A 26,915-nucleotide genomic window follows, 5' to 3' on the forward strand; every position below is an offset into this window, starting at 1 on the left:
AGCGAGGGGCGGAGCGAGGGGGCGGAGCTCCGCGAGGCGGCGCAGGGACCACGCGCCCCGAGGGGACTCACTGGGGGACGCGGTCCCCGTCCGGAGGCGGGCTTCCTCTCGCTCCCGCCCGGGCTCGGGCCCGCCTCCCCGCCCGGCGGCTCCCCTCGGCTCCCGGCGGCTCCTGGCGGCGGGGGCGGGGGGCTCCGGGGCCGCGCCCTCCCCGCCCCGCGGTTGCCGGGGCAACGCCGGGACGCGCTAGCGGGCTCGGGGCGCGGAGTCCGGGGGGCCGCGGTCATGGCCTCGCTGCGCACCGCCGACTCCCGGCTGAGGAGCTACTTCAAGGAGAATTACATTCCTCAGGTGTGCGAGGTACTGCAGCCCGCGGCGGCGGCGGCGTTAGAGCAGCGGAGCCCGAAGACGTCCCGGAGGAGGGGCGGGGTTGGGCCCGGCCGGGAGCCGGGGGGAGAGAGGGCGGGCGGCGCGGCGCCCGGGGCGGACCGGCTCGGAGGCCAGAGCACGGGGCGAGGCACACGCCCGCGGGAGGGGGCTCGGGGCCCGGGACAGGAACCGCGAGCCCCGCACTTAAGGTCTGGGCCCGAGGCCCGGGGCCGCAGGAGGATGCGCGAGTGGCCGGGAGAGCGAGCGGGCAGCGGCGGGCCCCGGGAGAGGCGGAGCGGGGGCTCGGGGGCTCCAGGCGGCAGGCCCGGACCCCACACCCCGCCCCTGCCTGACCAGGGGCCCCTCCCCGCGTCGTTACAGCAGGAAGGACTGGAGAGGCCCGGCGGGTTCTGTAGGTTTGGGGATTAGGAAGGCAAGGCCCGGTGACTTCCATGTTCTCGACAAATATTTGGGGAGACATATGCCAAGGCGTGCGTGTTTGCGCGGGTTTGGAGGCTGCAGAAGGGGTCTTGAGCAGAGACACGTGTGTGGAGACTGAGGGGGAGAGAAGTCTAGGGAAAGAGACGAGGAGAGCCCGGCAGCCCTGAGAGCCCAGCTTGCAAAAGTGACTCTGCTGTGCACTTGGAGGGCAGTTCGGTGCAGCCTTTTTGAATGGTTAATTTAAATTTATTAAATGTTGACTACATATAGCCTTTGACCAAACATTTCACTTCTAGGGATCCACTGGAGAGATAGGCATTCACGTGTATCCAGAAAGCTGTACGAGGATATTCATTATGGTGAAAATAGTAAATAACTTCTATATAATAAACAAGGGAATGAGATAGTATATAAAGTATGTGTATACCTTTTGAGAAGAAAAGCTCTCCAAGACATAGTTTAAAAGAAGAAGAAAAATGCAAGTTGCCCCAGAAGTGCCTCCTACAATGTAGCTACTGTGATTTCCTATGTGTGTGTGTAGCTACGTTTAAGACAATAATAATGCATGCATAGAACATATGCAAAACTATTAATAGCAAATGTTTGTGGGGATGCTTTTAGGAGAGAACCCTATTTTTTTTTTTTTTTGCTGTGTATACTTGTGTATTGTTTTCCTTTTTTTCTGATGAGTCTCATTCATGTTTTACTTCTACACGATTATATTTCAAAATATGTAGAGAGCATGGCACTCATCTTCCCCAGGGTGTAGTTTTTCTTTCTTTTCTTCTTCTTTTTTTTTTTTTTAAAGATTTTATTTATTTATTCATGACAGACACACACACACAGAGGCAGAGACACAGGCAGAGGGAGAAGCAGGCTCCATGCAGGGAGCCTGACGTGGGACTCGATCCGAGGTCTCCAGGATCATACCTCAGGCTGAAGGTGGCACTAAACCACTGGGCCATCAGGGCTGCCCTGGTTTCTCTTAAGTAGCAGTCAGTAAACCCGATGGAGTTACAGAAATAAGATTGACTTCATCCAGGAGAGGTGTTTGCCAGACGTATAGTGTGGAGGGGTGGCAGGGAAGGAGCTAAGCTTTTTAGGGTACCTGAGTGATGGGCCAAGGGACTGGGTAGGAGGTGAGAATGGGACAGGATATGATACATGGGTAGAAAGTGGAGGTTCCTAAGGAGTAAAGAGGGTTAGTGGCAGTAACTGAGTGCAGGAGCTGGAAAAATAGGAGGGTAGGGGTCCGAAAGTGGAATATTTGGGTTTAAGATTTAGATCACTCCGAATAGCTGCGATGACCCTGTCTCGGTTGGCTGTGGGATACATAGCAGAAAGTGGGCTCGAGCTGAGGGTCAGGAGCATCAGAGAAGTGATAGCCTTTCCTCACCTTGCTCTCCACTTCCCATAAGCTGGTAGAGATATCCCTGGTTCCTCCTTTGGGTAAGAGCACCCTAGCCCACCGTCCTACCACATTGCTTTGCTCCCAGAGAAGGGGAGCCCTCAGAAGTGCCCTTCACTGAAGGCAATATTCTCATGAGCCCTTCGATCACTTCTGACCACGTTACCAGCAGGGCAAGAGAGCAGGCTTCTGGGACCCCCGCTCCCTCCTTAGCCTGGTTACCCACTTCCCCTAAAGGACAATCAGGATGAACCCGTTGAGCCTCATATCCCTACACAGCTACTCATCTGACCCGATTCGACAGGACTAGCAATCCTCTAAAACCCATCTTCGGCAAGCTTTGGAATACATACATTTTTTTTTTTTTTTTAAATCAGGGCTTCCCTGCATATTTAACCTCTTCTGAATTTCGCCCACCTATCCTGCAAACCCCTGCATAGAGGCTGATTTAAAGAAAACAAACAAACCACAAAACAGAACCCTGCTTGACTTATTGGGTTACTGATTCTACTGATTGATATTTTCCATCAGTTTTAGAAAATTTTTGATCATTTTCAAATAATGCTTCTACCCAATTTTCCTTTCTCCTTCTGGGACTGCAATCATAATTATGTTAGTTTTTTCCCACCACCCTGCTCTGTTTTTTCCTTATTTTTCTCTTTGTGCTCAAGTTTGGATATTTTTCATGATTGTCTTCAAATTTGTTGATTCTGTTTCATGCTGTGTCCAGGATACTGTTAATAAGTATATCAAATGAATTCTTAATTTCAAACAGTATATTTTTCAGTTTTAGAATATCAGCCGATTCTATTTTACACATTCTGATTAAAATTTTGCATGTTTTCAGCTATTTTGTCTATCATTTCCTGTTTTCTTTAATATGTTGTCCTTTTAAAATCATTGTTAACATGAACAGCTTTGAAGACTCCCAGAATGGGATAATTGTTGAAACTGGGTATGTGCACATAGGGGTTCATTATACTCCTTTACTTTCTGTATGTTTGAAGTTTTCCATAATAAAAAGTTAAAGGATAGTAATGGCTGGCTGTGTTTTCTCATACCGTACGTAGTTAGGGGCTGTCTGGAATGACAGGTGTGATTGGCTGGTCAGTCATTTTCTGTTTGCTCGCTGTATCAGTTACCCATTGCTATGTCATACAACTGGAAAACTTAGTGGCTTAAAACAACAAGAATCATTTTGTTTGTTTAGAAATGTGAATTCTGAAAGGTTTTTTGGGGAGAGCTTATGTCTGCTTCATGTGGTACCACCTGGAGTGGATAAACAGGGCTTAAAGATCCGCTTTAAAGATGGTGTAAACCTTATTGGTTTAAACAACCAGTGCATTCAGTTTCTCGGACCACAGTGTTGGTGACCATGGTGGGTGGTGGTAATCATGAGACAAGGCAAGATGGGATGTAAGCCAATTTACATCAGGTTGCTGCTTGGAATGCTGGGGCAGAGATATACCATCCCTGGATGTTCCAAGAGAAGCATGTAGCCCTGGGAGCCATTGGTGTTTATCCTGTGTCCACAAGGAAAAATGGTTTTGTGGGCTCCTAGGGGTTCGTACACCCGTCTTAAAGACCATTGGATTGTATGTTCGATTCAAGTTCGTCAGGTAACTTCTATTTTTTTGAACAACAAATTAGGGTCTTGACTCCCGCCAGCCTTTCTTTCTTGGGGGCGGCAGGAGTGGTAAGCTAAGGAGGAGGGTGCATTGGACCACTCCATCAGTAAATATTTGCTGGGCATCTACCGTGTGCTAGTAGAAAATGCCCCAAAGGCTTTGGCCACTTGCAGCTGTGAATCTGAGGTTGTCTCTAGCCCAGATTTTTCTCCTGCATTCTCTGTGCATTTATCTATTTGGGTGTCCTGTGAAACATTAAAGAAGCAAAAATAAATAGGTGACGTTGATTTTAATAATATGTTTTATAAAACCAGTCTGTCCAGAATATAGTCATTTCAACAGGGACTCAATATAAAATCACATTAAGCTTTCAAAACTGGGCATGTATTTTACACTTACAGCCCATCTCAATTTGGACTAGCCATGTCTGAAGTGCTCAATAGCCACGTGTAATTAGTAGCTCCTATATTGGACAGTGCAGGTCTAGAACATATTAATGTATTTAATAAGCCAAGGAAAATTACCCTTGACCCAGAAATGATCACTGTCTCCAAGAAGGTTGTTCTTTTCTTTTCTTAAAAAAGAAATTTTATTTATTCATGCATGAGAGACATAGAGAGGCAGAGACACAGGCAGAGGGAGAAGCAGGCTCCACGCAGGGAGCCCAACATGGGACTCAATCCCAGGCCTCCAGGATCCCACCCCGGGCTGAAGGTGGCAGTGGCGCTAAACCGCTGAGCCACCGGGGCTGCCCAAGGTTGTTCTTTTCAAGGACACCGAGCTTCTGGAACTTCAGAAAAAGCCTGAGTGTCACAGTGAGGGTGGAGAGACTGTCTGACGGCCAGTCGTCTTGGTTACCTCCGTCCCAGCGATCAGCGGGGTCACACATGGAACAGCTCTTCTCACATGCACCAAAGGAATCTGGTGCCTATTTTTGAATCTAAAAAATAGATTTTATTGTGAAAATGTAAAAAGTAATAAGAGCATTCTATCAACTGAATGTTATGTCTCCCCAGATTCATATCTCGAAGCCTAATCTCCCATGTGATGGTATCTGGAGATGGGCCTTTGGGAGGTGATTGATTAAGTCATGAGGTGGAGCCTTCATGAATGGCATTAGTACCCTTATAATGGAGGCCTGAGAGACATCCCTCTCCCATCTATCATGTGAGGACCCTGTGAAAAGACAGCCATCTGTGAACCAGGAAGCAGCTCTCACCAGGCACAGAATCTTCCTGTACTTTGATCGTGAACTTCCCAGCTTCTAGAAATAAATTTCTGTTGTTTATAAGCCACCCAATCGACAATGTTCTGTTACAGCAGCCCGAATAGACTGTTGATGTGGTTTGTTGTTTCAAACCACAAAGCCCTTCTTGTGATGTGACGAGCACTGTGTGTTCTATACAATTGATGAATCACTGAACTCTACCTCTGAAACTAATAATACACTATGTGAATTAATTGAATTTAAATTAAAAACAACAACAACAACAACAACAACAACACAAGACCCTTTAAGCCCATAGCTGAGGGGCACCTGGGTAGCTCAGTTGGTTACACATCCGACTCTTGATTTTAGCTCAGGTCATGATCTCAGGGTGGGGGGGGGCAGGGTGCTCCTAGCTGGGTGTGGAGCCTGCTTAAGATTCTCTTTCTTCTTCTCCCCATGCCCCTCCTCCCACCCACCCCGTGGGAACTCTCTTTGTCTCTCTCTCTCTCCATCTCACACAAAACATAAAACAAAACAAAAAACCCATAGGTGAGAAGGACTCTAGGGGAGGCTTCCAGGGATATGAATGGAGATTCAACAAGTGGCCTTGCTTCTGTCTTTCTGAATTTCTCATTCTCTAGGGTTGTCTCTCTTTGGGTACAGTTTTATCTACCTCCCTTATCCTATCTAAATGAAGCCTATCCCACTAAAGGACAAATAAAGTGTATGCAAAATCATAGATGGCTAGTGTCTTAGCCAGCTTGGGCTACCATGACACAATACCATTCTAGTAGGTGGCTTAAATCACAGAAATTTGTTGTCTCACAGTTCTAGAGGCTGAAAGTCTGAGGTCGGTGCTAGCATGGTTGGGTTCTGGTGATGGCACCCATCCTGGCTTGCAGAGGGCTGCCTTCTCACTGTGTCCTCACATGGCAGAGACAGAAAGCAAGCCATCTGGTGACTCTTTTTATAACAGTGCTAATTCCATCATGAGGACCCTAGTCTCACAACCTCATCTAATCCTAACTATATTCCAAAAGCCCCATCACCAAATATCATCACATTGAATACATGAATTTTGAAGCAACGTAATTAGTCCATAACAGCTAGGAGATGTAAGAAAACTTATTTAGGCCTACTGACAAAACAAAATGTAGATGAAATGAATTACTGTTTTCCATCCATCAAATCAACAAAAATTATAATTTTATAATTCTTGGTGTCAGCAAGGTAAAATGGACACTCACATTGGTTGTTAATGAGTATAAATTCATAATGCCTTTTTAAAAAGCAATTTTGAGATAACATATGAAGAACTTCAAAACACACCTTCTGATTCTATATTCTTGCAATCTATCCTAAGAAAATGGTCAGATGAAGATACATACATGTCATCATTAGTAGTAAAAATAAATATTACATCATATAATTTTTTTTAACTTTTAAAATTTAAAACATTTTTTTGAAAGATTTTATTTATTCATGAGACACACACACACACACACACACACACACACACACACAGAGGCAGAGACACAGGCAGAGGGAGAAGCAGGCTCCATGCAGGGAGCCTGACGGGGAACTCGATCCTGGGTATCCAGGATCACGCCCTGGGCTTAAGGCAGCACTAAGCCGCTGATCCACCCAGGCTGCCCTATAATTTTTAATAAGGAGAAAAAGTTAGAAACTAAATGGCCAACCATTTAGAAATGATTAAACATTTATAGTACTATTATTTTTGCAGTAGATTATCAACCAACCTCAATGCATGAGTTTTTAAAAAAGATTTTATTTATTAGAGACAGAACACAAGTGGGGGTGCGGGAAGGGGCAGAGGGAGAGGGAGAAGTAGACTTCCCCCTGAGCAGGGAGCCTGACTCCAGGTTGGATCCCAGGACCCTGAGATCCTGACCTGAGCCAAGGGCAGATGCTTAACTGACTAAGCCCCCCAGGGCCCCCAGTGCATGATGTTTCAAAGAATTTTGGGCAGAAATGGAAAAATATTCACAACATGATTAGCCAAGGGAAAAAAAAAGGCTATACCAAAAAAAAGATATACAATAACAATACATAATCCTAATTGTAATTTATAATTATAATTTATTTTATTTTTATTTTATTTATGATAGTCACAGAGAGAGAGAGAGAGAGAGAGAGGCAGAGACACAGGCAGAGGGAGAAGCAGGCTCCATGCACCGGGAGCCCGATGTGGGATTCGATCCCGGGTCTCCAGGATCGCGCCCTGGGCCAAAGGCAGGCGCCAAACCGCTGCGCCACCCAGGGATCCCATAATTATAATTTTAAAACTTAAAAGTATATGCATTGAGGAAAGACTGAAATTAAAGTTTTTATTAGAGGTTATTTCAGGTTGGCAGGATGGTGGTTGATTTTTATTTTCTTCTATTTCCTCTGAATTTTCCAAATTGCATAGACCATATACTGTTTTTATAATCAGAAAAAGAAGTTTTCCTATATTAAAAGAAAATACTGAAATGCTGGCCTCAATGTGGGAAAAAATGCTCCCTCTTTTACTTTCCCATACTGTTACCAAATAAACTAGAAAGTAATAAAGAGGGTGGTCCAGTGGTTTAGCGCCGCCTTCAGCCCGGGGTGTGATCCTGGAGACTTGGGATCAAGTCCCATGTTGGGCTCCCTGCGTGGAGCCTGCTTCTCCCTCTGCCTGTGTCTCTGCCTCTCTCTCTCTATCATGAATAAATAAATAAAATCTTACAAAATAAAAAGTAATAAAGCACAGGGAGTGTACAAGTACTTCTTATTGGGAAGCTCTTCTTTCTTGTCCCAGATCCAGCTGGCTGGCCTGTCGCAGGCCTTGTCGCAGGCCTTGTCTGGTCTCCCTGAGATGAGAGCTCTGTTGCCTCTGGCCACTAACCGAGCTCTCCTGGACACCCCACTTCCTAGGTGGGCCACTCTCTATCCCACCTAGCACCTTCATCAAACCCTCTCACTCTGGCTCAGTTTCCAGGTTGGTCTGTGTGTGCCTGGTTGCATACAGGTAGATTTCCAAAGGTTTTCTTTTTTGTTTTGTATGAGCAGAAGCCCAGGGTGCTAATGACTCCCATGAGGCTTGCTCTGTGGCTGGAGAAAGGGCTTTGGAAGGAAGAGAGGTCTGCTGCTTCCCTTGACACCCATCGTGCAACATCCCAAAGAATAGCTCTGCTTTTATGTGGATATATTTTCGGATTCCCATGAGCTTTTTTTTTTTTTTTTAAGATTTTTTTTTCTGTTTTCAAAAAAAAAATGATTTGAAATCACTGTGATTAATAGTGATTAGGAAATAATCTCTTTCTTCATGGTTCATATCCTCATGTTGCAGCAAGCTGGTCTACTTCCCTCAGGGAACACTAGCGTATAATATGCCTTCCACGCAATCTGCATGTATTGTTTGTACTAGAGATATAAACATCAAGATATAGAATGGCTAGTTTTTGTCTGTTTTTTAGACCTTGGCAGCAAGCATTTTTTAAACTTTGATTTTAGGTTTAAAATAAATGAAGTCATTGATCAAATACTTGGAAATCTGGGCAATAAAAGATTTACTCCTTATGTACTATTTTAAATTCAGGAAACATATTTTAGAAATTCAAAGTTTTTAAAAAAATGTCTGCATGGGGACGCGGAGCCTCACCTAGATAGAACTGTGAGAAAACTGAGCATTGTCTTCTGATTCTTCACTCACTGAGACAGTTCTGAGAACTCTGAAATGCTCATCCCACCACTGTTGAAATCTCCTTCCTTGGATAGATTCCTTGCAAGAGACATTTGTATTTTAAAAGATATTAAGATAGGAGCAATACACAAGGAAGCCCTTTTGGTAGAATTTGGTAGAATTTCACACATTGTCAATAATATTTAAAAACCGGTTTCTCTCAATTTTCTGCTAGTCAGTAGTGAGCATACTGTCTACAGACAAGGCTTACCCCTTGGGGATCAGAGATGGGTGAGGTACTATGGGGTACAGTATCTACGAAATTATTAAACATCTATATATAGTGATTGTCTCTGAGAGCAGAAAAGTGCTCTTTAAATGTTAGCTCGGATTTCGGTTTAACATTTAGTTTGCAAGACTAGATATTCCCAGCAGAGGGCGTATTTAAATAACAAATCATGATTTTTAAGTAAAGTTTTCTATTTTTAGAAATATATAACAATTTTTTATTTTATGATCTTTTTGCAGTTTTTATGTCTCTTTTGTGATTGTTTCCAACTTTCATTTTTAAAATATTGCATTTATTTCTATATTATGCAGACTGCCCCTGGGTATTTTCTTTGAGGGACTAACAGCTGCAAATATTTGCCATTGATGCAAGAATCTGGAGTTATGGGAATATAGGGGCAAGAGACAGCCAGCCCTTGTTGGAGAAAAGGAAATGGATAGACTGACTCATTTTATGGGACCTTGGGGCTAGAAGGTTCTGGGTTTTCCCGAGGGTGCTTAGGTTTGCCGAGTTCCCTTAGCCCAGCCAGCCTGTTTGCAGATGCAGTTCCAGAGGCAAATTTGGGGAGCACATAAGTAACCAACAAGTATACGATTGTTCTTGCTCCACTAACAATTCACCTGCCCAGGGATTGGAGGTGGCCGTCTCCACATCAGCCAGGCACCCAGCAGGCATCAGCAGCTACGGTCTTGCTGTCAACTCAGGGCCACTGCGTCTCCTTCTGTGTCCAGTCTGCCTTAAACTCCCTCAGGCTCTGGTTTTGAGCGCATCTTCCTCTGCCTGGGGTTCCCCTGTGAATGGCTGAAGTCAGCTGACCCTTTTCAATAGTAATCAGTATCCTTTCAGTGATAGGGTTTCGCAAATAAAAATTCGGCACCTTCCATTTAAATGTCAAGAAGACACAGAAATCTTTTTGTTTAAAAATTTTTAATTTACTATAGAAAAAAATCAAGAGGTCCCCTCAAATGACACAATAGCATGCCAACTCCATTTCTACCATAGATGGGGATGGCAAGCATTTGTGAGATGTCACTTGGCGCTTGTTTGGGCGGTGTGGAGGTGGGAAGTGGGGGTAGAAGGACTTTGAATAGAAACTTAAACCTGTGTGTAAGGAAAGAGGTTTCTGTAACTGTGTGATTCTTTTTTCTTTTTTTTTTTTAATTTTACTTATCTATTCTTGAGAGAGACAGAGAGAGAGGGAGAGACAGAGGGAGAAGCAGGCTCCCTGTGGGGAGCCCGATGTGGGACTCAATCCTGGGACTCCAGGATCACGCCCTGGGCTGAAGGCAGGTACTTAACATTGCATTTTAAAAGCAATCTCATCTAAGAAAGAAGTCAAACAAGTATATGTTAATTACTCTACCACTTACTTAAAAGAAGAATGTGTTTCTGGGTTTGCATATAATAAAATATTTCCAGGGACGCCTGGGTGGCTCAGTAGTTGAGTGTCTGCCTTTGTCTCAGGGCGTGATCCTGGGGCCCCACATCGAGCTCCCTGCATGGAGCCTGCTTCTCCGTCTACCTGTGTCTCTGTCTCTGTCTCTCTTTCTCTGTGTCTTTCATGAATAAATAAATAAAATCTTAAAAAATATGTATTTTCAGATAGATAATGTGAAAAAAAAAACCTCTCAAATTCTGGGGGAATATACACATGCAGACAATTTTGCCTGACTGTATGCTATGGGCAAGGGAAGAGCCCTGAGTTTATACTTTAAAAACCTACTCACTCTGTGAATTACCTAGAGAAAGACCCTATCTGTAAACCTCTTGCCCATTTCTTGGCACCTGGAAGTTTCTCTCACTGCTGAGGACCTCGCAAGCCTTTTGTAATCACTTTTTCTCTGCACTCATAGGGCAATTAATTTTTGCGTTGCTACATAGGCCCTTAATATATTTTACTATATTTATTGCATATCTGAAAAGCCAAATAAGACTTGTTCTTAGGGTGCCTGGCTGGCTCATTCAGTGGAGCATGTGACTCTTGATCTTGGGGTCATGAATTCAAGCCCTGTGTTGGGTATAGAAATTACTTAGAAATAAAATCTTAAAAGAAAAAAAAAAAGACTTGCTCTCTTAAGTATTTTATATCTAACCATAGTTCTCATAGACAGTTACTATCTTACTATTTATATTTAAATTATTCTATCAAATTCTCTCTCCTAATCATTGCCCCCCAGATGCATTTGTCCTTATCTCTTTCATTAGGCTTGGTTCAAAGTCAATCTCTGTGTCATCACACTGGCTTTGAGTGGTACAAGGGAATAGTTTTGAATTTCTTTTCTCTTTGTTCAAGTCTTTTCCTCCAATGGAGGTGATAATTAGCAATAGAATAGTGAAAAATAATGATGGCTTGTTATCATTATTATCTATTGAGTACTTATGCTACTCAAAATACTTTACATACATTAGTTCATTTCATTCCTATGATATATGTACCTTTATTATTGCGTGGATAGGTAAGGAAAAGGGAAGTAACTTGTTCCACACTAGAAGATTGCAAATCCAGGATATAAACCCAGTGGATCCACCCACTTGCTCCTTTAAAGATGGGTAGTTGTAGAAAGGAGTAAAAACAATTGTCTTGGGGGCACCTGGGTTATGCATTCAGTTGAGCATCTAGCTCCTGGTTTCAGCTCAGGTGGTGATCCCAGGGTCGTGAGATCAAGCCCCACGTTGGGCTCCATGCTCAGTGCAAAGTCTGCTTAAGACTCTCTCTCCCTCTCGCTCTTCCCTTCTCACCCCAAAATAAATAAATAAAATATTAAAAAAAAAAAGTAACAAGGGACTATTGTCTTAGATAAACCCATGTTTGTCGTCAGACATCTTTCAGAATATTTGAGAAATATTGGGGTCTGAGTTAGACAGCAGAGCCAAAATAAAGTGGAGGATTGCAAAATTATTTTGTGAATTATTAGCTTGAGGGAGCCAATCTCAATTATTAAGTGATGGTCTTTTTTGTCCCTGATTGTGTAAGTTTTTAACCAAGAAACCTAATAGTAATAAAGCCCTAATTGATGTTTTTTGAGAGTCAGATTCATCTTGTGGGAATGTTTGCATATTTTGCCTCTGCTTATAAAGACCAAGCTTCTGGTTTTATAATTTTTCTTTCCATCAGGGAGACAACAAAGCTATTGATTCACTAATTATGTTTTCTTATTGGCACATAGCGATGTACTGTTCACACATTAATCTAGAAAGCCTCAACCTATTTTATCTTGCCCAATGGGAAACTGAACAGTGAGATTTCTTATGCAGAAAGGGAACATTTGAACTATGCTAGTTCCACAAGCCTTTATTAGCATTCCAGAGGCTTATCCTTTCGACTTGATTTGACTTTTCAGGAAAAGTAGTTTTCTACTCTGTTGGAACTTAGAAATGTAAAAAAATAAGTCATTTCTCATATTCATTAATCAGATCCCAGCTTTCTTAAAAAAAATGCTGAGCTCCCTTTGGGCACTAGTCCTCAGACTTTAGTGTATAGGAATCACCTGGGGAACTCATCAAAATGCAGCACCCTAGGCCCCATCTTCAGAGACCTGTTCACCACCCCCAGGTGATTTTGATGCAGGTGTCTTCAGGGTGCCAGAGTAGAAGGAAGGATGTGGTGAGGAGTGGGGAATAGAGGAACTCCGTACCCTGGGGACTCGGGCACTAAAGTACCAGAAAGCAGAAGGGCCTTTGGTCAGGGCTATTCAGGGAGCTGTCTGAAGTCTGGCCTCCAGGTCACAGAAGACTTCAGGTCTTATGTAACAGAATACTGTTTACATCTATCTTGCAACTGTGGTGAGAATCCCTGACCTCCTGTGCAGTTATAGTCTCTAGGTCTGGGGGAGAAAGAAGTCAGTCTGCAGATGGCCGAAGGCTCACTGTGAACATCTGGGGTGGGGGGAAGTCATTGCTAGAGAAGGAGAGACATCTAGGTCTGATCACTTTACCATAGTCTGGAGGGCTGGGTTCTCAGCCCGTAGGCACACTAGAAAGGGGACATGAAACTAATTGCAAAGGGAGAAATATGTTGTGCAGGGTCCAATCAAGGGAAATTATCCTTTTTTTTTTTTTTTTTTTTTTCCATTTGGAATAACACTATGAGAACTGCTGAGAGTCTAAGACAGGATCCCCAGGCCTGGATCTGCTGACACTTGGTCCATGGAGGTGGGAAGAAGTCTGTATGACTCAAGGGGTGGAATTATTTTATTCACAAGAGAGTGAGTAGAAAAACAGCCGGCAAGAAAAGGCCCTGTGTAAAAGAAGGGCCTGTTCACTTCTACCCCCAGTCCAGCCCCCATACACCCTAGACCCTGCCAGCAGACAGTGAATCAAAAATGCAAGAGAAATGTCTAAGGATGATTCCAGGCGGTTTCTGTGGGAGGTGTGCTGTTAACCTGTTCTCTGTCTCATATGAAGAAATATTCAATGATTCTGTAGGTTTCACCAATACATTTTATTTTTTTTTTTTATTTTTATTTTTTTTTTATGATAGTCATACAGAGAGAGAGAGAGAGAGAGAGAGCCAGAGACACAGGCAGAGGGAGAAGCAGGCTCCATGCACTGGGAGCCTGATGTGGGATTCGATCCCGGGTCTCCAGGATCGCGCCCTGGGCCAAAGGCAGGCGCCAAACCGCTGCGCCACCCAGGGATCCCTCACCAATACATTTTAGAAGAAGTTTCTCCTTGTGGGAAAACTCAGAGAAGAAAATAAGATAGCCGCAGCTTTCTGCATTCATAAATAAATGTCCTTTACACATCCAGATCCAGCAAGTTAATTGTTTCCCATGTTTGTGAACTATGCTACAAGTTTTCTTTCTTTTTTTTCTTTTAAGTTTTATTTATTTAAGTAATCTCTACACTCAATGTGAGGCTTGAACTCACAACTCCAAAATCAAGAGTCGCATGATCTTCCAACTAAGCCAGCCAGGAGCAACATGTGCTATAATTTTTCAAATATATGCTCTATAGATGTTGTGAATGATAAAATACAAATACATTTTTTATTTTTATTTTTTTTTAAATTTATTTATTTACGATAGTCACACACAGAGAGAGAGAGAGAGGCAGAGACACAGGCAGAGGGAGAAGCAGGCTCCATGCACCGGGAGCCCGATGTGGGATTCGATCCCGGGCCTCCAGGATCGCGCCCTGGGCCAAAGGCAGGCGCCAAACCACTGCGCCACCCAGGGATCCCCTATTTTTAAAAAATTTCTTGAACTCACAGTAGATTTTGAAAGTGGGTTTTCTCAATCACTTTTGCGGTGGGTCCAAGGAGTTTTTTGACTTTAAAAGACAGTCTTATACTTAAAAAGGGTAGAAACCACTCATCAAAAGTATCACAATTATGTCTTCAATTTGACTACAAAATACTGCTCACATAATATAAAACACTGAGCAGCAGCTCTCTTGTGTCATTTACAATGGATTTTCTTTAAATAGTAAAGGTAAACAGCATTTCAGTTTGCCTATAACAAAATATTAACACTGGATAAAAAGAGGGGGTATCTAGAAGGTATGTTAACTTTAAAAAGTGTCACATTATTTGACTCTGTACTTGGCTTTTTGTTTTTATTTTAAAGATTTTATGTATTCATGAGAGACACAGAGGGAGAGAGGCAGAGACATAGGCAGAGCAAGAAGCAGTATGGGACTCACTCAATCCCAGGACCCTGGGATCATGACCTGAGCCGAAGGCGGATGCTCAACCACTGAGCCACCCGGGTGCCCCTTGACTTTGTACTTGTCTGAGAGAAGTCTATCTGTTGTTTAGGAAGAACATGCAAATCCAGAAAGACTGAGTTTATTTCATTTTCCCTAGGCTCTGTTATGTGGTCTACTTATTACATGTCCTGAGGATCCGCTGAAGTATTTACAGAAAATGATCATTACTATCATGGAAAATGGTCTTGAAAGTCTTCTTTGGTAAGTACTGTTTTGCTTTATGGTAGGGAGATATTTTATTTTCAAGGTAACGCACCCATTGTACAGTACCAAAAAAGGTCTTGCCAATGAATGCTTCCAGTCTCAAGATGGTTAAAGAATCCCTCCACAGGCTTTTAAGTCCCAAAGACTTCAAGAAGAACAATTTCCCCGCTGGTTTTTAACTTGAGAAATGTAGCCCTCTCTCATCAATAATGTGCTCATTTGGCAGATATTTCAAGTTGAGGATGAGGAAAGGGAGGCATACCGTCTTGGGGAGCACAAGCAAAATCCTGAGGGGGTATTTTGAAAAAGCCCTGTAGGTGATTTTGATATGCCTCTCCCAAGGGGGAGTGTCTGTTCCTACCCCTTCCTTACACTCCACCCATAGAATCACGGATTTCAATCGCTGATTTAATTATGGAACTAAGTACTATGAAATGAAATGTTTGACTATATTTTATGATTTCATTGAAGGGATATGTGCATCGATCCATCAATGAAGCCAAAAATTCGGAGGTTGTCTGAAACTTACATGGAACAACTTTTTGGACTGGATGATCAGCTGGTCAGTATTAATAATCAAACATTTTAAAATATACATCTCAAATTTTGATGGAAATTCTCAAATAGATACTTGATTTTATGAGATATATGAGGTCAAACTGTTTTGGAATGGGGGACACTCAGAAGAATGTTCCAAAGGAACATTCCTCTCTCTCTCATTCTCTTTCTCTCTCTCTCTCTCGATCTCTCTCTCTCTCTCACACACACACACACACACACACACGTGTGCATGCACAGAGCCACATTCATAGCAACCTCCCCAAATTTCCAAGAGGCATTTACCAGGGATTTAATCTTCCTCTTCTGATAAAATCTTTCTATTATATTTTCCCCTTTCCTCTTTCTCCTTCTCCTCCTCTCTTGTATCTTTATAATGATAAAAACAGCATTATAGAAAGCATCAAAGGAGGATATATTCTTTCCTTTCTAATCTACTTCCTTCTGTATTCTGTCCCTTCTCTGTTCTCTTTGCCATCCGCCCCCCCCGCCCCGGGATTATGCTTATAAAGATATGGCCAGACATTAGTGAAATCTAACTTAAAAGCCAGACCCTGATTGTTAATGAAAGCAGTGACCAGCTCCAACAGCTGGTTTTGATCCTGTAAGGAGGGCAAGGAAGTAATTCAGGACGTGGAGACTTTTAGAACAAAGACTGTATCTGAGAGAAGCTAAAATAGCAAAAAGCATGTGGGGAGAAAAATACCAACACAAATTACATGTGTGTGGAACCATGTGTGATACCTCTAGATCCCAGGCTGATGTCTTGGTCAGTGTAGGCAGGTCTCGGGAGTTACTGGTAAAGTTGGGCACTGAAACGTGCAATCAAAGTCTTGGTCAAGGTGGATGCTGGGAGCCAGGATGAATCTGAAGCTTCATTTGGAAGGCCCGGTGGAGGGTAACAGTGGATTCTAATTGGTGGTCTGCAAGAGAGAGACAGGAATAGAGGGATAGGATATTTCTGCTAAGACTGGGATGATTCAGAGAACCAGGGCACTGGGAAGAACCCACATGTTGAATCTTAGTTGATCTGCGTCATGGTGTGTGGGTGTCTTAATGCCTTAACTTTATCAGCCATAGAACTTTTTCTACTATCAAGCATAGATATCTGCAAACTGTGTTCTTGGAGATGTTAGGGGAGCCACCTCAGGAGCTGAGACCCAGGGGGATGGGATTCTAGGTCTCTCATCCCCACCTCACACTCTAGAATCATTCCACTTTGACTATGTCATATGAAAAAAGTTTAAACATCACTGATATCAGATATGAAAATTATTAAAAACCTGGGATAAGAGAGGTAGAGGGATAAACCTCACTGTCAATATTTTGAAAATGATTTTATAAAATATAACCAAATTATGTCCGATGTCCAGCTAGAAGCTGTAGAGAATTTTTTAGAGAATTACCCAGAATTCTGAGACACCATAGCTACGTCAAACCTAAAGTTTTATTAGAAATGGAATTTTCAGAGATATTTCATGATGTTTAAAGTGCAAAGGAAAAACTACGGGAAGCTCATCCAGACTTAGAAAGGAGTTTGATAACTCACCAAAGTATAGAAAAGATGCCCGCTTCATATTATAAGGTAGGAAAAACACACTAGATGTGACTTCATGAAAGGTAAATCTCTAGGTGCCTAGGATTGCTTAGTTAGAGGGCTCAGCCAAGGCTGAAAATATATTAATTTATTTCTCCTTCACCCTCAGAGGAAAATGAAAAAAAAATTTTTTACGAAGAATAAGGCACTTCAATCCTTAAAGTTTCCAATTATTTTCAATTAGAGTATACTAAATAAATATCAGCTTTGCTCCCCCCCCCCATTTTTCTTTTTCATACAGTTTCTTATATAGCTATAATTGCTGGTAAGAGATCACAAACAATTGTGATTTTTCCCATTATTATGATTGTTTTGTATGGTTTCAGCTTGCAGTCATTTTTACAGTCTGTCATGACACTGCCTGCAAGGACTGCTTGTATATGCCTATTTATAACTATGTATTTGTTTCTGTTTGTGAAAACAGAGAAGATTGAATATAGGAAACTGTGAGTAAGCCACATAGTTACAGAAAAGTAGGCACTGCTCTCATAATAGCAAATAGACATTTTAACTGTGTGTTCCAAGATCAAAGAATCCCCCATTGTCAGGAGGAAACTAACTTCACAGACTTGATTCTCATTGCTTAGGAAATGAAATCTCCAGATGGGTACTGATTGCAAGAAGAAAAGGCATTTTAAAAATCTTTTTATCTTAGAAAAATTTAAACATAACATGCAAGTAGAACATCATAAGGATCCCCCATCATCAGCTTAAACAATAATCAACATTTTGCCAATCTTGTTAATTATTCTCCCCTTGCATTTTTTTTCTGAAGTATTGGAAAGCAAACCCCAGGAATTATATTCTTTTACCAGTAAACACATCAATGTGCATCTCTAACAAAAAATGACACTTTTAGAGAACATAGCATAGTGCCATTTTCTATGTAATGATATTAGCAATAATTCCTGAACATCAATCACATAGGGCTGATTATTTTTCAGGTATATATATATTCTATATTTAGTCCATATTTGAGTTTCCCAAATTGTCTCAAAAATGCCCTTTTTCCACATGGCTCTGTCAAATCGAAATCCATGCAGGGTCCACATTGCCCTTGGGTGTCCGATCTAATGCTGCTTGTAACTCACATACTGTCTTATTTCCCATTCTACTTCTTTATTGAGGAAGACATCATTTATCTTGTAAAATGTCCCACATTCTCATTGTTTCCTCTGGCATCATTTTGTTTGCTCTGTTTCTTGTATTTCTTTCAAGTTTGTCGTTAGATCTACAAATTTGATATTCAGGGTTTTTTTTTTCCTTTTTTTTTTTCCCCTCTTGGTGACAGGAATAACTGCAGAGGGGGTGTTATGTTTTTCCTAGTGCATCAGATGGGGGGGCACCCAGTAAGATCTGCTCAACCCACTTTTTTTTCCCTCAACCCAGTTTTTATGAATCTTGATCCCTATAGACAGTAATGTCATTGCTTATTAATTTCATCTTATAATACACATGCAACAGTTTTGGAATAACAGTACTATAGGACCACTAACAATAAAACCACTGAATGCAGGGGCACCTGGGTGGCTCAGTCAGTTAAGGTCTGCCTTCAGCTCAGGTCATGATCCAAGGGTCTTGGGATTGAGCCCTGCATGGACTCCTTGCTCAGTAGGGAGTCTGCTTCTCTCTCTTCTTCTGCCTCTCCACCCCACTTGTACTTTCTCTTTCAAAATAAATAAAATCTTTAAAAATAAAAAATCACTGAATACAGTTTAAGAGAGGTATGCAAGTCAAAAAAATTATAAAATTCTCTTTGTCCTGAACATGTATATATCCTACCAAATATTTTCAGTCAGAATAATACTTTTTTTGTTACCCAAAGTAATTCTTTCTTTGTGCCGATGGTCATCCTTTTTTCTCTTTGCTTTTGTATGTATAATATTACATGACAGCAGAAGCAAAGCAATAAAATGAGTGTTCAGAGAAGTATTGCTTCTATTTCTACCTTCCTTTCCTCTCTATCCCATCCCTTTTCTTAAGTATCCAGTTTTAGTAGTTTTTAGTTTATCTCTTTAATTTTTCCATTGTTTCTTTTTTAAAAAATATTTTATTTATTTATTCATGAGAGACACAGAGAGAGGCAGAGACATAGGCGGAGGGAGAAGCAGGCTCCCTGTGGGGAGCCTGATGCAGAACTTGATCTCAGGACCCCAGGATCACAACCTGAGCCAAAGACAGGCGCTCAACCGCTGAGCCACCCAGATGTCCCATCCATTGTTTATCTTTGAAAAATATGAGCAAATACACTGTATTCTCTGCCCCTTCAACTTCTTACATTGAAGTAGTAGACTATGTGTAGCCTTCTGCTTCTTGCTTTTCTCACTTAATAGGTACTAGAGTGCTCCCTTTTAAAACAATGTTATTGTAGGGAGAACTGTGTAGCAAAACCATAAATTATAAATGAAAGGTATCCACTTAAAAGTCTTGCTGGTGTAACAAAGTTTAACTATGAAGAGGAGGGGCACTGCATGGCTCAGCAGTAGAGCATTGCCTTTGGCTCAGGTCGTGATCCTGGGGTCCTGGATTCGAGTCCCACGTTGGGCTGCATGGAGCCTGCTCCTCCTTCTGCCTGTGTCTCTGCCTCTCTCTCTGTGTCTCTCATGAATAGATAAAATCTTAAAAAAAAAAAAACTATGAAAAGGAAACTTAACCATATGACCCCAGTGGCTAGGGTTTAATCATTTGAGAGAGGCAGGCAGATCGATTTCCCCAAACAAGAATCCACTGGTCAATAACCATATTCTGTATCCTGGCTGATTTGCAAAAATATACTTTTTCTTTTAAAATTTGGTAGATTACTCTTTTCTGAAAAGGAATCAAACTGAGTATTACAGTAACCTGGGAGGAATAGAAATAAGGTGAGAAATAATGAAGATATGAACTGGATTCACATTATTTACATTATAAATTTTAGTGTAAAGTAAGTAGTAATAACTGATGATAGGGCATTTTTGTATGCTTGTCCACTACATATGGCATTTGAGTGTTCTAAACATTTTCGTAAATTTTAAATTTTAATTAAATAGTTTCAGGGAATTTACTTAAAATTTGTAGTAAACATTTACATGTTTAAGGAAATTGATTTTTCAAAGTTGTTTTCATTTAAACATGTGTTCATTAAATAGAGCTGTAAAATAAAAATAGCAGTTAATGTTTATCTCTAGGCCCAAGAGCCCCTTGGGCATTCAAGACTCTTTCAATAATTTGCAGAAGATAGAAAAAAATAAGAAAATCACTTATCATAAGAAATCCAACACTTTGTACCACATCATGGTGCTATTATAGACACTGCTCACTTCTGCATTAAAGACATTGTTTCTTCTTAGTATTTTTGTTATTACTTTTAACTTTTTTATTTATTTGTCTTTTAATTTATTTTTTCATGAGAGGCAGAGACACAGGCAGAGAGAGAACCAGGCTCCATGCAGGGAGCCTGACGTGGGACTCGATCCTGGGACCCCGGGGATCACGACCTGAGCCAAAGGCAGATGCTCAACCACTGAGCTACCCAGGCAGCTGTATTACTTTTACTTTTTCCAGCCTATGAAAAGTTTTAAAAATTAGAGTTGGGAAGGATTTGAGGCAATGTATTCAACACATATGTATTAGGCCTGTCTCAGTCTGTTCAGGATGCTATAACAAAATACCACAGGCTGGGTGGCAGTTACAAACAATAGAAGTCTGTTTCTCAGAGTTCTGGAGGCTAGGAGGTCCAAGATCCAGGTGCTGGCAGATTTGTCTGGTGAGAGCCTGGTTCCTTATTCATAAACTGCCATCTTCAGGCTGTTATGTCAGATGGCAGGAGGGATGAGAGAACTCCCTGAAGTCTCTTTTATAAAGGCGCTAATGCCATTCCTAAGGGTTCCACCCTCATCAGCTAATCATCTCCAGAAGTCCTCACCTCCAAATACTATTACACTGGAGATTAGGTTTCAACATCTGAATTTTAGGGCACATAAACATTTAATCTGTAGTAAATCCCATACTATCTTGCTAGCATTATTCTAGAATTATGCTATGTGGGATTTTAATGAAGCTCATGAATGAAGTAAAGAAACAGCGCTTTAAAATATGATGAGAGATGTTAAAATAATTTAATATATAATCTCAAAATATATATATATATAATCTCTTGATTCAGGGATTAAGTGAGCATAAAAGGAACTGCCTACCAGAAGAAAAATTGTGTTATAATATACTAAAAACCAAAAATGATAGTATGAATGTAAGGATTTACATTTTTTTTTTGTTTGTTTGGTTCTTACCAGATTCCTAACATTACACTAGGTACTTCTAATATTATAGAAGTAAAACTTTTTTTTCTATTGGCATTATTTAAATGTATCAATTTCCTCAGATGTAATAAATGGATAGTATTGAACAAAATTACATTATTAACAGGGACCAATTATTCCCTATCACTACAATTAGTGTCATTGTTGACACTAATGAACCACAAATTCAGTATCTGTAAGTTAACAAACAGATAATTTGTAATCTGTTATTTGTGTTTTAAAATGCTATTTCATTAGTTTTTAATTTATTACAAAATTTCCCCAGGCCTTAGCAGCCTGGGATACAAGTAGAATGGTGTTGATAGTGATATTCCAAATTTCACTGCCTCTAGTTTCTATCATCATAATGCAGGAGATTGGTTTCCCCTTAAAATTCCAACCAGTTGTGGGACTCCTGGGTGGCTCAGTGGTTAAGCATTTGCCTTCGGCCCAGGTGTGATCCCGGGGTCCCAGGATCGAGCCTCACATCAGGCTCCCCAGAGGGAGCCTGCTTCTCCCTCTGCTTATGTCTCTGCCTCTCTGTGTCTCTCATGAGTAAATAAGTAAAATCTTAAAAAAAAAAAAAAAATCCAACCAGTTGTGTCTGGAACTCCCAAAGCTGTCCTGTGTGAATTCAAGAATTCCTCTTAAAAGTATGTCCCTGGCCTAAAAGTGGAGCCTTAGCGCTGATACTCTTGCTGCCTTGAGAGCTCTGAAGTCAAACTGAGGTGGAGCTTCTTCAACCACAAATCCTAAAAATGCCAAATAGCACTCCTTTCTCTGGACTCATCGCTCTATTCAAACCATACCTGGCAGTCACACTGTTTTAAAGGGATTCTTTTATAAAGACCTCAAATAAGTCAAACTTGCACTTTAAGACTAATTGCACAATTGTTAACCTGCCAAAATGCTACCACCTTATGGAAAGAACTTAAAACTTCTCTGTTCCAGTAGCTTTGGAATAAAATGCTTCTTGATAAAAATTTAATTGGAAAGATTGCATTATTTTTGGCTCAGGTCATGATCCTGGGGCCCTGGGACCTAGTCCTACATCAGGCTCCCCAGGGGGAGCCTGCTTCTTTCTCTGCCTGTGTCTCTGCCTCTCTCTGTGTGTCTCTCGTGAATAAATAAATAAAATCTTTAAAAAAATAAAAAGGATTTAGAGAAAGGAACTCTTAAAAAAAGGAATATTAGAATAACAAACTCTTCCAGCATATAGATTGTGGATTAATGAGGGCTTCAAATTCTTTCAAGAACAGAATGGAAAGAACATTTTCATGCTGATTTGAAGAGTTGATTATTAGAAAACTTGAGTTCAAGAGTTACTGGCTGAATTACAATTCTTGTTTTCATTTATTTGATCATGTAAATGTTTATTTTTTAAATGAACTATGCCCTTTATTGTAGATGTTTATATAGTACTTTCCAGGTAAAGTCTAATTGTAGGAAATTTAGGGACTAATGGCAGAGCAGAAAAACTGTATTGTAGATGCAATTTGTCTTTATTTCTGCCGCTTCTTTCCTTTTCTGGGTTTATCCACTCTGCTGTGATATTCCCAGTACTCTTACTTTATTTATCTAGATTCCCTTCCCTTATGAAAATCAGAATTTAGTAAAAAATGACTTCAATGATTTATGTTCCCCCTCACTATGAGCATAATTTGCACATCATCACCATGAAACTGAGGATTCCCAAATGTCATTGAACATCATGCAGAGTATCAGGGGGCCTGCAGGCCTTTGTGGTGTGTCTAAAATAAATCCATGATTAACACATATGTTGTATCGACAAACTTAACAAAGCATTTACAACAATGAGCAAAGGAGAAAAACATTAGTCTCCGAATTCAGAATTCTGGGCAGTTGGTGTAGATTTGAACCAAACAGAGGTGGCCACACGTTTATTTATATGGCAAATGGTGGTGATAACATAAGGAAAAAAATAACACTATTAACCTTTCACAGTAGCCATGAACATATAACTAATGTGTTAATATAATATTATCTTCACTCATTAAAGAATGTACAGAAGGTACAGATGATTTCAGCAACCCTCAGTCAGCTGTTCCCACCTGTTAATGTATGTTATGTGAAGTTGCCAAGTGATAAATACATTTGCTTCTCTTTCAGCATAGCCCCAAATTTTAATTTATGTGGCTTTCCCATTCCTGTTTGATGATGCCTTCCTGTACACCTTTATTTTTTTTCTTTCTTTCTTTCTTTTTTTTTTTGAAAAGAAAATTTGGGCAGCCTTAGTGGCCCAGCAGTTTAGCGCCACCTTTAGCCCGGGGCGTGATCCTGGAGACCTGGGATTGAGTCCCACGTTGGGCTCCCTACATGGAGCCTAATTCTTCCTCTGCCTGGGTCTCTGCCTCTCTCTCTCTGTGTCTTTCATGAATAAATAAATAAAATCTTAAAAAAAAGAGAAAAGAATATTTAACTTTATACTCTCCAGAAGGGAAAATCATTCAGTTTAATAATGACCAGCAGATCCACAAACTCTGTACTACTATCAATACAGCTGACAATAATAATACCATAGAACTTACTTAAAATGCTTTAAAGTGGGGATCCCTGGGTGGCGCAACGGTTTGGCACCTGCCTTTGGCCCAGGGCGTGATCCTGGAGACCCGGGATCGAATCCCACATCAGGCTCCCGGTGCATGGAGCCTGCTTCTTCCTCAGCCTGTGTCTCTGTCTCTCTCTCTCTCTCTCTCTGTGACTATCATAAAAAAAAAAAAAAAAAAAAAAAAAAAAAAAAAAGCTTTAAAGTAAATACAATATAATGAAAAAATTTTAAGCTGCAATCTTAACTTCTGAAAAATAGATAACAGGTGTGCCTGGGTACCTCAGTTAGTTGGGTGTCTGCCTTCAGCTTGGGTCATGACCCCAGGGTGCTGGGATGGAGCCCCACATCCAGCTCTCTGCTCAGCAGGAAGCCTGCTTCTCCCTCTCTCTCTGCCTGCTGCTCCCCCTGCTTGTGCTCTCTCTCTCTCTGTCAAATAAATAGATGAAATCTCAAAAAAAGAAAAAAAAATAGGTAAGAGACATATACAATAAAATTACAAAATATATAAATGGTATGTGGTTCTTCCAGTCTGTTCCTGTCTCCCTACTGCCCAGTGCAACCATTGCTCACATTTTCCTGTGTATCTTCTGGGGTTAGCCTTTGCATTCCATTTATTTCTAATGTTTGCTATTTCATTTATTTGTTTACTTTAGATGACTCCAGAACTGATGATAAAAGCATGTACTTTTTATACTGGACATTTAGTAAAGACTCACTTTTGGTAAGAAAATGATTTTTACATACTATTTATTTGTGTTTTTATTCTTAATATTTTCCACATGAAGAACTCATTTTTGGCCAGTTGTTCTGATTTTATCTATTTAATCATGTCTCCACCATTTTGCATTGTATATTTCTTGTATTTTTTATTTGGCTTTTATTTAATTAAAATATGTTCTTTACTTCTTCAAGGCATTGCTTTAAAAAAAATAAAACTTGAAAATTGAAAGGATAGGTTTATAATATCTTCATCTGAAATCCTTGGAGATATGTTTTGAAATTTAGATTCCTTTTCTTAAAAATTTTTACAAAGGTAACTTCTGCACATTCTATATATTATATAACATCTTCAGTGGTGTTTGGGGCAGCATGTTGGAACCAAACATGTTCAAATATATTAGTATTTCTTCTCTATGTATTATGTAAATGTATATAAAATGAAATGTATATGAAATGAAGTGGAAAAAAGACTACGAACAGCTATGTGTCAAATCCAGGGAGGATTTTGATGCAAAATTACTTTAGTTTTTAAATTTTTATTTAAAAAAAATTAAAAAAATAAATTTTTATTTATTTATTTTAAAGATTTATTTATTTTAGAGACAGAAAGTGGGAGTGGGGGGTGGAGGGTGAGGGCGGACAGAGAGAGAGAGAGAATCTCAAGTCAAATCTGTGTGAGTGTGGAGCCTGATACAGGGCTGGATCCCAGGACTGCAAGATCATAACTTAAGCCAAAATCTAAATTCAGATGCTTAACCAACTGAGCCGCTGAGGTACCCCAATGCAAAATTACTTTAGGTCAGGTCTAGTTTTGCCTCTAAATAGGTTACAACAAAAATCTCTGAATTTCAGATCTTTCCTGGGTTTTAGAAATGTAGCAAAAGGAAGAGCAAGCTCAAAGGAAATGCAAGGACTAGCTGGAAACAAAACAATAACAATAATTGAACAATTTGTTTCTATACTGTGGTTTTAGGGGAGACAAGGGAGGTATTATTACTCCTTCTCCCTCTCCCTTTATTAGTAATGTACTGCCATAATATCAAAGTACTATTTTTCTGTACTTTCTGCCTATAGCATTTGGAGAGACATAGCAATACCTCTTATAAATGAAGAGGATATTCTAGCTGAAAAAATGGAAAAAGCAATAGAATATGACAATTTCAGACTTCAAAAATATGTATTTCGTCTTTGGCACTCTTATGCAGCAGGTCAAAAAAAACTACTTACAGGTAAATCCTTACATACTAGCAGTTGGTCTTTGTATTCAGGTATTCAAAGAATCAACACATTTAACAATTAAGCAGTTTGTACTAGAGAATTTGTTATGATGTCTAGAGAACTGTCATGAAATGTAAAACCACTAATTTAAAATATTTAATGAGATTTGTCTCAAAGGGTTTTTTTTAAAAAAGATTTTATTTTATTATTTATTCATTCATGAGAGACACAGAGAGAGAGGCAGAGACACAGGCAGAGGGAGAAGCAGGCTCCATGCAGGGAGCCAGATGTGGGACTCGATCCTGGGACTCCAGGATCAGGCCCTGGGCTGAAGGCGCTGCTAAACCGCCGAGCCACCCAGGCTGCCCTCAAAGGGTTTTATTGTAATAGAAAACAGGCATGTTTAAAATGAAATCCTATATGTATTTGTGTGATGTATGTACAAATATAAATATAAATAGGGATCTACTATCATCATTTTTACTCACAGAGAGCTGGTATATCACAGACAGGTACCAAAATGGACTATTTCTTGTAGAGAGTTTTCCATTCCTTACAGATGTTTCATTTAATGGATACACGAGGAAACAAAGAAAACAAATTTTCTTTTCCTTATACCCTTGATAACTGTAATGAATAGACAATGCATGTACATGATCTTTGAACAGGAATAGGGAACTCCAGCCTTTTGCTCAGAATTTAGCCACTTCACCAAATACTGGTTTATGGCTGCTGCAAACCAGAGAATCATTTCCTCTTGATATCTCAGTTACAGTGAGCCCTCTGAAGGTTTTGGTTTTGTTTTGTTTTATTTTTTAGAGAGGAGAAGAGAGAGAGCAAGCACACATGGGAGCATGGGGTGGGGGGAGAAGTGGCTTAGGGAGAGGGAGAGAGAGAATCTTAAGCAGACTCCATGCCCAGCACAGGGCAGAGGATGGATCTCAATCTCATGACCCTGAGATTACAACCTGAGCTGAAATGAAGAGTCGGAAATCTAACTGATTGAGCCACCCAGGTGCCCTCTGAAGGTTTTAGCATAAGATTGATGGGC

General features: G+C 40.7%; 1 protein-coding gene across 1 annotated transcript in view; it reads left to right on the forward strand.

Annotated features, from left to right (window-relative positions):
• Nucleotides 1–26,915, forward strand: part of FBXL13 (F-box and leucine rich repeat protein 13) — a 207,556-nt gene continuing 180,641 nt past the window's right edge. The window contains exons 1-5 of the mRNA XM_041723506.1: nt 1–360; nt 14,819–14,922; nt 15,397–15,487; nt 24,580–24,647; nt 25,721–25,875. Coding sequence (XP_041579440.1) covers nt 286–360; nt 14,819–14,922; nt 15,397–15,487; nt 24,580–24,647; nt 25,721–25,875 — 493 coding nt within the window. The 5' untranslated portion in view covers nt 1–285. The remainder of the gene's footprint in view (nt 361–14,818; nt 14,923–15,396; nt 15,488–24,579; nt 24,648–25,720; nt 25,876–26,915) is intronic.

The sequence above is a fragment of the Vulpes lagopus genome, chromosome 11 (assembly GCF_018345385.1).
Source record: "Vulpes lagopus strain Blue_001 chromosome 11, ASM1834538v1, whole genome shotgun sequence".
In the NCBI taxonomy this organism is placed as follows: domain Eukaryota; kingdom Metazoa; phylum Chordata; class Mammalia; order Carnivora; family Canidae; genus Vulpes; species Vulpes lagopus.